Source organism: Anser anser (assembly GCF_964211835.1).
Source record: "Anser anser genome assembly, chromosome: 1".
Classification (NCBI taxonomy): Eukaryota; Metazoa; Chordata; class Aves; order Anseriformes; family Anatidae; genus Anser; species Anser anser.
The window spans coordinates 113,187,464-113,200,358 of NC_139720.1; the positions used below are offsets into that span (position 1 = coordinate 113,187,464).

The 12,895-nt window shown below is 41.8% G+C and overlaps 1 protein-coding gene across 5 annotated transcripts in view; it reads left to right on the top strand.

Annotated features, from left to right (window-relative positions):
* Window positions 1-6,017, top strand: part of ITSN1 (intersectin 1) — a 126,522-nt gene extending 120,505 nt beyond the window's left edge. For 3 of the 5 annotated variants that reach the window (XM_083817695.1, XM_083817692.1, XM_083817694.1), the window contains 5 exons: window positions 1,558-1,620; window positions 2,034-2,116; window positions 2,214-2,297; window positions 2,721-2,894; window positions 3,769-6,017. In XM_083817695.1, coding sequence (XP_083673821.1) covers window positions 1,558-1,620; window positions 2,034-2,116; window positions 2,214-2,297; window positions 2,721-2,894; window positions 3,769-3,917 — 553 coding nt within the window. In that variant the 3' untranslated portion in view covers window positions 3,918-6,017. The remainder of the gene's footprint in view (window positions 1-1,557; window positions 1,621-2,033; window positions 2,117-2,213; window positions 2,298-2,720; window positions 2,895-3,768) is intronic. The other 2 variants (XM_083817693.1, XM_083817696.1) reach the window with 1 other exon arrangement.
* The last annotated feature ends 6,878 nt before the right edge of the window (window positions 6,018-12,895 follow it).

Sequence of the window (12,895 nt, forward strand, 5' to 3'; positions counted from 1 at the left end):
TGATGCTTCCTGAATTCCAGTAAGACCAACAATGAAATGGCTAGGAGGGCTGATATAATAGGCCACATTTCACGACATCTCATGTTAGCCTAAGGAAACTAAGAGATTCAGTCCTATCTTCTGTTACTATCCACTGGACTTTTTGTGCCAGTGCAAGCATCTGTATGACTGTATGTTGAATGAGATTCAGGAACAAGTCCGAATTAAAACTTGAAGCAAAAACCCACCAAACAAAACCCAGTTTTAACCTGGTTCAGTTCAGAATGAAGTCAGAAGAATGACAACCTCAAAACCTCTGCTGATTATTTGTGTCTCTGGCAAGCTTAAAAAGACTTATGCTGACTTACATTTTTGCAGACAAACCTTTTCAATATAAGGTAAACGAAAGAAAAAAATGGAGGCTGAAAATCCAGCAAAAAATCTTACATAGTATTGACAGTATTATGCCACCTTGCAAATGTGTTGCCTGTAAAAATTCTAATGCATGAAAAATTATAAAACATTGTTGTTCCCTGCCTGCCTGCCAGCATTATTCATTATCATTTACACAAACATATTTATTCTTGTAAAAAATTGTATTTTTATGGATCCCATTTGTCCTTTGGGAAGCTGTCTGTCCCTCTATGCCAGAGAATGAACAAGCATCAGGGTTAGATCCTTGCTGATGAAAATTGACACAGCCTTTTCAACTTAGGATCTGTTGTGCAAATCGGACTATAGCAATAACCACACACTGTGGATCAGAGCACTCACTGCTGTAGTCAGAAACATGTAAACTCTGATTCACATTCGTCCTACCTAGCCTGAGGGACTCAAGCGAGATGTCTACCCTGACCCATCAGGGGAAGTAGACAAATCTTCAAATACTGAACGCCCCCTGGAGGTGCCTGGTTCACTCCACTCACTATAGAGAGAACCGCAGAAATTGCTATCAGAATTTAGGCACTCTCGTTAAATGCTTTTATTTATATGGGATACAACCTCTGACTGTCTTTTATCCTAGAGCTGCTTTTTCAGCTTCATTTCAGCAGAAATGCAGCATTTTAGATGAGATACCTCCAGATTTTTATCATCCACTTGTTTTTAATTAAGAGCAACAGAAATAAAACATTAACATGAATGAGTGATTTATGTGCCCATTTAATCTTAAAAGACTTGTGTGATCAAAAGCTTGGTACACTTCTGAAGCTGCCGTTTACCATTTAGGGGTGAGCTGGAAGACAAATTGTCCTTAAGTGTTTTGTTTTCTTAAACAGTTGCCTGTGGAGAATAGAGGTGCATGTTTAGACCCAAATCCAGGCCACTGTAAGTAGGTGCAGTGCACTGTAGACCAGCAATAATTCATTTTGGGATCAGAAATCGATTCACACCTGCTCTGTTCTCTCACTTTGCCTTGACTCAGGTCTCAGGCTCCCTTGTACAGGATATCCTTTTAAACACTTGAGGTCCCATAGGACCCCTTCTTCCGTGCTTTTTCTCTGTCCATCTTTCCACGCAGACTCTTAATTAGAAAATTATTTCCCTAACTTCAATTACAAAGCTTCCCCTTCTTCTTAGTGACATCCCTTCCGAAAACCTCTTTGAGCCCAGCCAGTACTTCAGGCAGCGTAATCCCCGCAGGTTAGTAAAGCCCAGGAGTTACTGGGCTGTGCCTCCCGGGGCACACGTCTCTCTCAAGCATTCACCGTGCCTTCCTGTTGGGGCTGTTTCCTCTGAGCAACAAAAGGCTTGGGAAAAGCAAACTTGCTATCTCTATCTTCTGGTTTCTCACCATGTCCTCTCCTGTTCGTAGTTCTCTTGAGCTTGCATTGTGTGATGGGATCTGCTAGGCTGGGATGATTAAATTTCTGCAGGTGCTATGAATTTCAGTAAGATCTCTGCCAGGCAGACAGCTTCAGCCTGTGGTGGGGTCAGGGCTTGAGACTGCAAGCGGCTGGGAAAGAGGGCCAGCTTTACTTTTGTCTGCAGTGCAGCAGGGAGGAAAAATGGAAATGGTATTTTGCAACTTTTCTTTTTCTCCTTTCATTCTGAAGGACTGCCTGGGTTCAGAAAATTAAAGCCGCTTCGGAACTTTACATAGAGACCGAAAAGAAGAAGAGGGAAAAGGCCTACTTAGGTACAGCATGCGGTGCAGGGGTTCTCATCCTTTGTGGGGAAATCTGTGGGCAGGAAAGTACATTAATGAGTTTTGTCTCTCTTCTGTTTCACCACAGTTCGCTCGCAAAGAGCAACTGGCATTGGGAGGCTGATGGTGAATATTGTTGAAGGCATTGAACTAAAACCTTGCAGGTCCCATGGTAAGTGCCTTGCATTGCATAAGATACTCTGTGAAGAAGACATTCCTGTTTGTCAGACTAACTTAGAAGGAGGCTCTGTCCAAAACATGGTTTTGTTTAATAAAGCAGTTTTAATGAACTTAAAATACATAGAGGTGATTCTGTGCAGTTCCGTAGTGGCAATGCAGTTGTCCTGCACTTGAATATTTGATACAGGCAAACTTAGCTTCTACCATGTGAATCATATCAAAGAGATAATAAGCCACAAAGTCCTGAAATGAAAAGTGGAAGGTGCTCAACACCTTGCAGAACTGTGCCCCTGTTTACTGAAATGGCAGTGAGGCCACCATCTTTGCCCAGCCCGATGGCTGTAGGAGCAAGAGGATTTTCAGACACGCTCTTGAAAATGTGTTTACACTTTTAGGTTTGTTTCCTTCTTCCTAGGAAAGAGTAACCCATACTGTGAGGTGACGATGGGCTCTCAGTGCCACATTACCAAGACGATACAGGACACCCTCAATCCGAAGTGGAACTCCAACTGCCAGTTCTTTATCAAAGACCTAGAGCAGGACGTACTCTGCATCACGGTGTTTGAGAGGGACCAGTTCTCCCCGGATGGTAAGTAGGGGGCAGCCACCCTTCCAAGGGTATTTTCAAGTCTCCCATTTTGAAGACGGGTGTGCCTGCTGAGGTAAATATTGAGCCCTTTTGCATGTTTGGGACCTGACTCACCCTCACTCCCCAGTCTAGTCATGCTAGTACTGGGAGCTCTATTCTGGGGGGTTTCCTTTCTTGTGCAACTTGACAGCAACTGAAGAGTGGTTTGCATTTCTGCTAAGTCTTTAGGTAAAGCTCTGGTTGCTCTTTGCTAATGGATAAATTCATGGAGGAAGAAAAGAAATGTCTTCAGGTTCCTGTAACAAGCAGTGAAAGTGACAGAAATGAACCCAAGATTGAACCTGACCCATTCTTATTTTGTAATCTGCAGTAGACATATTGAGCGTTGAGGAGTGTATTTTGGAGTCATAATCTCTGAGGAAGTATTTGGATAGGACTGTCGTTCATGTGACCAGTGCAGATTGCCCCAGTGACCTTGTCACTAGTGCAATGCATTCCTTGGCTCTATCATCTTCTGAAGGCTTCACGCTCAGTTCGAATTGTGCAGTGACCTTTGGCCTTTTCTCTAACGTGTCATAAAATAAATAAGCTCCTTAAGCAAGGCAGCTGTGAAGTACATGGTGGATTTTTCTGGTTGTGGCACCATTTATTTTTAAATGCTTCTGCTGTCTAACACAGTCCAGATAAAATTCTCTTCTGTGCAGATAGGAGGCATTTGGCCTATTTCAACTGCAGAAATGTAATTGGACTGAAGACTTGTTTTCTTCTTTTGTTATGTGTAGATGGAAGCTTAATTCCTTCTGCAAATTAGCATTTTTATTGCAACATAAAATGGTTGTTCTATTTCTAAGCATGCTGTCTTTTTGCATTTCAGACTTTTTGGGCAGAACAGAGATCCGTGTGGCAGACATTAAGAAGGATCAGGGTTCAAAAGGACCAGTTACAAAGTGTCTCCTTCTGCATGAAGTCCCAACAGGAGAGATAGTCGTCCGACTAGACCTGCAATTGTTTGATGAGCCTTAGAAGGAAAGGGACCAATGTTTTTTTTTCAGTCTGAGTTCACTGCAATAGGTGTCTGCAGAAGCTGTCACTAAATCCTTATTGGTTTGGTATGAAACTACTGCTTGCCCTTCACACACAAGAGGGTTATCAAAGCAAACGGGAGCATCTTTGTGCCTTGATAATTCTCACTGAAAAATGAGTCCCAGTTTAGTGAGGAAATTTCCCTCAATTTCTCTATGTGGAACCTGATGTTAGTTTCCTGGGTTTATGAAATAACCTAGTTGTTTGTCGTGCTCCAGTCTGAAAGGCTGGAAAACCACATAGGTTGCTGTGCTTGCTCCAGCTACTCTGTTCTTTAATTTACAAGAAGAAGGCGATGTTGGTATGTTTGGAGGCTTTCTGCAGGGTTTTCCCCCTTAAGGAATTCTGTGCCTATTGCTCAGCAAGGTGGTGTGTAAATGTTTTGTGAATGGAACAAGCAGTTATGCAGTAAGAAGATCTTTGAAGATCTTCATGGTGATGCTGAAAAGACTTAGAAAATAAATAGTCTATATCTATAAACAGAGAAGATTCTATTAAGATACCACTTCATGACTCACATTGCCCCAAAAATAAATATATGTACAGGCCTTCTGCACAGAGATGAGTTGCACTCCAGAAGAGTACACCCACTCAGTACCTTCAGAAGAAATGTTTGAACAGTAAGTGAAGGATCGAATATAGAGCCCTGATGAATGTTGTGCTATACCACTTCAATACTGCTTTACTACGGCTGCTTAATTGTGTGAATGCAGATGGATGATACGTCACCTGCAGTGGGGAAGAAAAAAAATCATGGCTGTGGCTCAGGAAGCTAATTTCTACCCCGCAGAGTCTAGTTTGCCAAGCGATCAGTGGTGACCAGTTATTAAATTTTACTGTGCCTAACTGCATTTGACATCATGTTACTGAATTCAGAGTGATAGCATACTGTAGCTCACAACAGGGTTTGTTGCAAGACAGGTTGATCACAAGTTTGGTGGCAGCGATACTAGATGTGAACAGAAGCAGGGTATTTGTGATTGTACAGAGTGGGTAACCCCAAAGTAAAAGTCTTGTCATCTTGGGGAATCAAAAGTTTCTATATGCGTTTTACTCAACAAATACACACGTATAGGCCAACATTCAGCAAAATTCCTCTGTTTGGCAAAGCACCCAGCTTTAAGCATGCACTTATGTTGTGTTTCCCTTAAGTACACACATAAGTGCTTTACTAAGCCTGGACCTGAGATACGATAGACCCCTTATAAGAGTAAAATTCATCTTTGTTCTGCCTGGATTCATTTTGTTCATTACCTATCATGCATACACTGGTATTTTTGTAATGACTTTATTTCTGAATGGGAGGTGTCAGCCTATTTCATTAGCATGTGAATGTTCTTGTGGAGCCTGTTGTTAGGTTTTGATGTTCCTTGCATGTCCTTTCAGTACTGGTTTCCACCTTTCCTGTATAGGTGGTGTTTTCTAGCACTACAAGTCTTATTGATTTCCATTAGGAAATTAGGATATCTTCATAACAAATAGGTAGATGCAGTATGGTAATAAGTGTAAACTGTGCTGGAAAGTGTCTGTGTATTATAATTTCCTACAATACCACTGTAATGTTTCAAGCAATGGGAAAAAAAAAAAAGTATGTTGGAGGGACAACAAAGTTTACATTTCATACTTTTCAGAATCGCTTTATTATTTATTTATTGAAGATAGTGTAGAATTTTGTATCAGAAATGACAGACATACTTATGTATTTTTTGAAACAAAAACAGAGATACACACTTTAGTTAGAAACTTTCAACTGACCACATTTTAGAGGGAGTGTAACTTCCTAGGCATGCATTTGTTTACCACTAACTGGCAGAAAACACAATTAAAAGAACTTTAAGTTTCTATTTTTCAATGTTGTTAAGAAAATTGTTTCAAGTAAAATATGTAAATAGAACTAAACCCATGTTTTCCTAATTCCATATCTATACATTTTATTAAATATAATGTATATGAAAATACACATTGTTGTGGTAGGATAAAAAAAAAAAGTGATAAAATCTATTAATGGAGTAACATTAAATGTCATTGTCTAACATTTTATTGCTGTCCTAATTTTACTCAGTAGCTGTAAATATGGTGAACATTCATTTCAGTGTTTAGAAAGTAGAATCACTTTTTTATGGTACCATTTCACCAGCATGAATTACAGCAACAAATAAATAGACAAATAGGGAAAAAATACCATGGATGCAATGCAGAAATCCAGGACAGGTTTTTAAAAGGAGCCTCAAGGAGCTGCATATTCCTCTGAGATTCAGCTGGTGTTTGAAGTAGTGGACAGGTAGCTGCAGGGGTACCTCCCAGACTGTGACCCCTTATCGTGAGCATGTGGGATTGCACCTTTTTGTGTAGTTGTAACACAACCGAGCACCTTCCTGACCACCATCACTCGTGATTTCCATCTTACCCTCAGTGCACAGGAATGTTTAATTCCTGTTAATGCCAATGGAAGTTATGCAAACATGATGATGATGATGAAAGGCTGGGCTTCAGCTCACTGATATCTCACAAATCCCTTGTGATCGGTCTAATTCTGAAGATGAAGCTTGTCCTAATCCCTGTGCGTTGAGGACAGAATGTATATACCCTCAGAGCCAGCCTATTGTGCATCAGGATGTTGCTATTTTCTCTCTTGCTCGCCCTCAATACTCCATAGCATATCGGCATGGTTGGCTTCCCAAGTGGATCTGCATCAGGGTTAGCCAAAGGTTCTTAGAAATTCATCAACTCCTGCCTATTTTTCCCTGTTCAGGCACAGCCTGAACAGCCACACACAACAGGAGAGACGCAGCCACACACAACAGGATCTTAGGAAGTTAGATATCTTTTAGTGTATTTAGAAAGGTGGCTGGAATCACCATGACGTGTAGAGGTTGAGCCATCCATCCTATTAAGGGTGTCATGTCCTCGCTGTCAAACCCTGATGGCCTGTGCTACCATTATTGACCGCCTGTATTTATGCAGACCCTGTTTTTCAGACTCTGGTTGCTGATCTCTGAATGTATTGGTAAAATAGCACACCTTAGAGCACGGGTCCCTTTGCAGCCTCGTTGAGATGTGTGCAATCTTTTCCTAATGTTATGCAAAACAAAACAAAACAAAACAAAAACCCAAGAAAAAATCTAAGCCCAAGTAATACTTGGTCGCATTTAGGAGTGAAAGACCAATCTGAAGGATTTCTTCAGATAAGCATCTCCACTAAACTTGCAGAGCCTTGTACTGTGTGTTGTGGAGCCCTTGGACTGTCTGGATTCATTTGCTTTTACTCTCCTATGGCAAAATTCATCCTTGCACAGAGGCTGTGTACAAGGCCTGCCCATTACCAGCCCTTGAACTGAGGCACTGGAGAGATTGAACTGGTACATGGGCTGCCGGGACAGGCTATCAAGACAGGGTTTCATCTCTATCATTGCTTAGCAGGCTCTACTGTATTGGAGAAGAACATTTGCTTAGAAGTAGTTCTTCAGCAGCAAACTCCTTGGCTGGCATTCAAGCCTTTCTAAAAATAATACTGTGACTTTCTAATGCGTTCACTGCCTTCATTGAAACAGTGATATTTTGCTTTTGATAAACTGGGAGAAAAAAAAAATACTGAGAGAAGAAATGGCAAAATCTGCAAATGTGAGAAAACATGCAACAGAAGAAGTTGCTCTGGTAGTTTGGTTTCCAAGCTGTCATTCTGGGAATTGCATTCTTCCTTCACGTACAGTAAATTTAGCAAGGGGAATGGTATTTTTCCCTAGTGCTACCTTGGCTTTAAGTCTTGCAGTAGAACTGAGTTAATGGAACAGAAGCTGAAAGACAACTTTTTTAGAAAAGATTGAAATGAGTTTGGAAAGGTGGAGGTAGCTGGGAACATGCAGAATATTGATGGTATTGTGGTTGCCGACAGGATGGAGTACTGAAGAAAAATGATTTTTTGTTGTTGTTGTTAATTTAAAATCATATCCACACCATCACAGTGGAAATCCAATTATCAAGGACCCCAAGCATCTATAATAGTATTAGTAGTAGTAATAATAATAATCATACTAGTGGTATCAGCAATTAATAACAAACCATGCAATTATCCTCATCCTGGGAGAGACACATTGGATTTAGTGCAGATCCGCATTTATGCAGGAATTTGCTTGCATTTTTTTATATATATACACATACAGAAGTGGAGCTATTCAATGTTTTTTGCAGCCCTTCTACTCACCTTTCCAGGAACTGCCTTCTGAGGTACACCTCTGAGGTTCTCGGGCACTGTGTTGTTTCAAGATGCATTCACAAGGGTTTCATGTGCTTATAAGTATTGCTGTCATGCTCTTTGCTTTTGTGGTGTGAACCAGACAGCTCTCCTGAACCTCCAGGAGATCCATGCCCTTTCCATGCAGGGAATAGGCTGCACCAGCATCACTGTGCCAGTTTTCCATGTCTCAAAGGACTTGTTTCCCCAGCCCCCAGCTGTATGAGGTGTTCATCAGCAGTGTCATCAGACACCAGCATCTGTCTCGTCCCCTGTACCCCTCCCCATTTAGGCCCTCTCCATCACTGCAGACGTTGGGAAGGCTCCTTCTGATTGCCATGAGGATCAGCCTGACCTTGTAGACCGGTTTCCTCCCCGGGGACAGGAATCAGTTCTTCGGCGATGCCTTGGGAAACCACCTGAGCTCATCTTCCTTTGTGCTCAGTAGGATGCAGCTGGCAGTCCTTATGTCCAGGGCAGGTTCAGCTCTCCTCCCTCGCAGTCCAGCCTGCTGTCTGAGCACACCAACGCCGTCTTTCCCAGCAGGGCCAGGCTGTGAGTACCAACTTCCCAACCTGCGATCCCATAGGCTCCAATCCCTTGCCATTAGGGTTGAGGCTCACGTTCGAGATCACCCAGGTCTCCTCCCGGCCATGATTTTTCCCACCTGCTGAGCCCGTTGGCTCCCTCCAAGCCAAACTACGGCCTTGTTGCACAAACACAGTGGGTGACGGAAAATACGTCTCGTGTCAGCTCCTTGCCTTGCTCCTTTGCAGTCCCACTAGGTTTTTGTTCTGCGTGTGTCATGTGCACAGTAGTGCTTCTGTCCTGTAATTAATTATGTCCTTTGGAAAGCACTGCCCTTCCCTTCCCCTTGAACTCCACCGAAGCTCAGCTGTGTTAAACTGGGCTATTTTGGGGGCTCCTTTCTAGGCTTCTGCCTCACAGCTCAGATGGCAGCTGCTCAGTCATCTCGTGCAGCTCTGCAGCCCTGACTCAATGAAGCGCTTAAGCTGATGCTTACCTTTAATTCATGTCCCAGCTAGTACAAAGGCGTAGAGAGCTAGCTGGATGCCTGTGGGCTTTGCTGGAGATGCAGGAAGGAGTTTGAAAGGCTTCCATAATGTAGAGCCTATGTTACGAAGTTGACTCAAATGCTATAAGGACTGGAAGGTTGCAATAGGTAACCAGAGCGTCAAACAAAATGTCAAGGTTAAGATAAAAATCAGCAGTAGTTTATATTCTTTGCAGATGGATCTGTTTTCTTTCTTATCTTCCTGAAAGTGAATGGTCACTGGGTGATAGCCACTAAACTCTCCAGAATTGTATTTACTGGGCAAATCATAATTTACATACCTGCAGATCACAACACATTTGGAAGCACTGTAAAAATAATAAAAATAATAATAATAATAATAATAATAATAAAATGAAGCTGATCTTGGCTCAGAAATACCAAGCATCTCACCAAGATTAATGCTGGTAGGAAGGCAGTCTGTGAAGCCCTGAGAGGCTGCATGCAATTGGTGGTCCGACTTGGGCACCTTGGCAGACATAGCACGTCTGAGCTGACACTAAGCCAAATGACTGATAAATTACAGAACTTTTTTCTAGATGCACTTAATTATTATATATTTTCTCAACATGAGTTTTTATGAGGGAACTTTTTAAATGTTCATTTTAGAATTTTTTTTACCCTTCAAAAAAAAAAGAAAATCACTTTTTGTTACATGTGAGTTGGGTTGGGTGGGGGGACATTGTGGATAATGCAGTTTTTGTAATATTATTAAATACATTTTCAAAACTAAGATGTGACAAATCCAGACTTTTACTGCAACAGTGGTGTCTACTTTCATGCTGCTCTGTTTGCCACTGTGATATTTCAGTTTGTTCAAATGGAGCAGTCAAAACCCTTGAAACAGAAAAGCTGGGAATCAGGTGAGCTCACCTTAGCTTTGAGGGGTTTGCTCTGTATGTACATTCCACGTGGATCCTGGTGTTTGTTCAGCCCAAACACTCCTGTCCTACATGCATATCAATGTATCTATAGTTAAATACATGCTTATATATATATGTGTGATTATTTGTATATATAATATAAAAACACAGCTACTTTGTCGTTGTCAAATACTGAGTAAATCTAACAAAAAGGTTTATAGGCACACAGTTTTGTTTGTTCCTTTAAATATTTTAAAATAATGGCCATCCTTGGGAAATTATTTTTTCTGTACATATGTGGATATATTTAGGACCTAATTTAAATGAATAAAGAACATGTTAAACTAGCCTAGTTGCTTGATATAGTTGTCAGAAAAAGGTTCTGCTGCAACTGTAGGTGAATTCCTCGCGCTTCTTGTAGCGCTGCAAAGTGTTGCTAACCCTGGATTTAGCATTCGTTTCTGGGATCTCAGCCTGTTGTGCAAGTAAAGGGAGTTGTTGCTTCCTCTGAGCCCTTCTGTCAGGCTCTCAGGCAGCAGCTCCTGGCTTGCACTGTGAGCACAGATGACAGGAGAAGGCTGGGCTGCAGGAGAAGAGAGGAAAGAAAAAAAAAAAAAAGGAAGGAATAGAGGCAGAATGAAAACATAAGAGCTTGGTAAGCAGCAGGCTCTTTTCCCCTCAAAAAGTGTGGGGCGGTTTGTCCAGCAGGTGATGGCCTGGCAGTGAAATCCCTCCCAGGTACAGTGGCTGCTCCACAGGGCAGGGACTCGAGGTGAGACCCACAGTCGCCGGGAGGAAGGGAGAAGGTCGGGTGCAGGACCACCGAGCCCTCCTGTGCTGGTCTGGGCGCCTGGCCAACTCGCTCTCTCGGCTCTCTCTTCCTCTTGCCTTGCCTCATCAGGGGTAAAATGCAAAGCCTCCCCCATGGGGATGGTTTTCCTGATGGGCTTTGGCTGAATGATCAGCAGCAGCCTCGCCAATGTTCTCCTGCTGTGGCTGATCACAAAATATCTCATGACAAAGTTACCCAGCACCTTCGCTTCAGCCTGCGAGGAAGGAATGGAAATGCAGGAGGCAGGGCAGTGCTTTTGGCAGTAACCAAGTGTCTGCGTTGGGTTGAAGCTCTTCCTCCTGTCCAGGTTGTAATTTGTAAAGGGTTAACGCTTTTCAGCAGGCTAATTCACTGTTAACAGCTTTTGCAGAACACCCTATTTCAGTCCTCAATTTGCCGGAACGGAGTTTAGATTCTACCAACCTTTGCAGGCTTTGTCATGGGTACTTTTTACTTAGTGTTGGTAAATTGTTGAAAACCGTAGTATTTTTTCGATGTTAATACTTAGAATCAGGGAATACCCTCCCTGATGGTGGTGTTACTTTTTAGCGCACTTTTTGTTGCCAAACAAATGGTATCAGTTAGTTTCTTTTTCTTCTTAAAAAAGGAAGTGTTGTACTGTATGTTGTGTTCATAAGACCCTAAAAATTGCAAAGGCGTAATAAAATAACTGTTACATGTATGTCTTAAGATCTGGCCAGATAGGAGGAAAAAGTTACTTTTCCTTTTTTCAGAGAAAATATAATGCACTTGTTTTTGTTCATTTACATCATAGCCAACTATTCTACAGTTATACATCCATGCTGTGAAATTGTTTTTTGTTTGTTTAAAGCATTTGTAACAGGTATAATGAATAACTACAAATCATATACCACTGTTTCTCATCGGACAATTTCAATTGTACTTTGGTTGCTCTGAATGTGTTGTTTCCTCTGCCATACTTGGTTAAATGATTCTATTTATAGGCGATATCAAACTAAACAAGTCTTTCAGCTGCATTCACCTGTTTGAGGAATTATGCCGCGTCCCAGACTGCATTCACCGAGGTTGAAACTGCAGATCGGATTTTAGTCTGTGCAATTTGTTTGACACAGATGAGACTGTAGTTGTGCAAGTGAAATTATGCGAGAATAAACCCTCGTTTTTTTCCAAGTTTAACTGTGTATTGTTACTTTCTTGAAAAGTACTGAAGAAGAGTGATATGGTATCAAAGACATATTATATATTTAGTATTTGACAAAAGGACTACGTAGCTATAAGCCAAGTGATGACTCCGCAGTAAATAAGTTAGCAGCACTTAACACCTGTGACACATGCCACCTTTCATCTCAGTAAGAGATTGTTTGCACTTGGAAAAATGAGAGTTGACCAAATGCATAGTAAGACAGAAAAAACAGCAAACAACGAACAAAAGAACCCCCAAAAGGTGAGTGCTTAATAGGCCAGGTGTCATTGCTTTGTGCACGTTATTACTTTATGCAGACCCTGATCTGTGGCCAGGCATGTCATCGGCAATGTTTATCCAGCTTGCTGGTGACGGGGGCTCAGCTGTATGAGAACATAGCAAGTCCCACTCTGCTCTCTCCCCTGTTTTTTGTTAATAATTACTGCATTTGGCCAGCTGCCCTGAAGTCAGTGTCCTCGCTATCCTATCATTATTAAGCAGCGAGTCCATTTGTCTAGCTCAGCACTTGCTAAAACCTGCACCTTGAGGATCTATTTCTTTGCAGCTGTTTTAGGGCTGGGTTGGCGCAATGGGACAGTGGTATAGCCAAAGTGCATGTTAACCTCCCAGCAGCAAGATTTTAGAGGGTAATTTTAGTTTAAGGCATATACATAACTCTGTTGAACTATACAGCTGTGGAAGTAAAGCAGGCCTGAAGTAGCTGTTGAGAATGCACTGATGACAAGACTGCT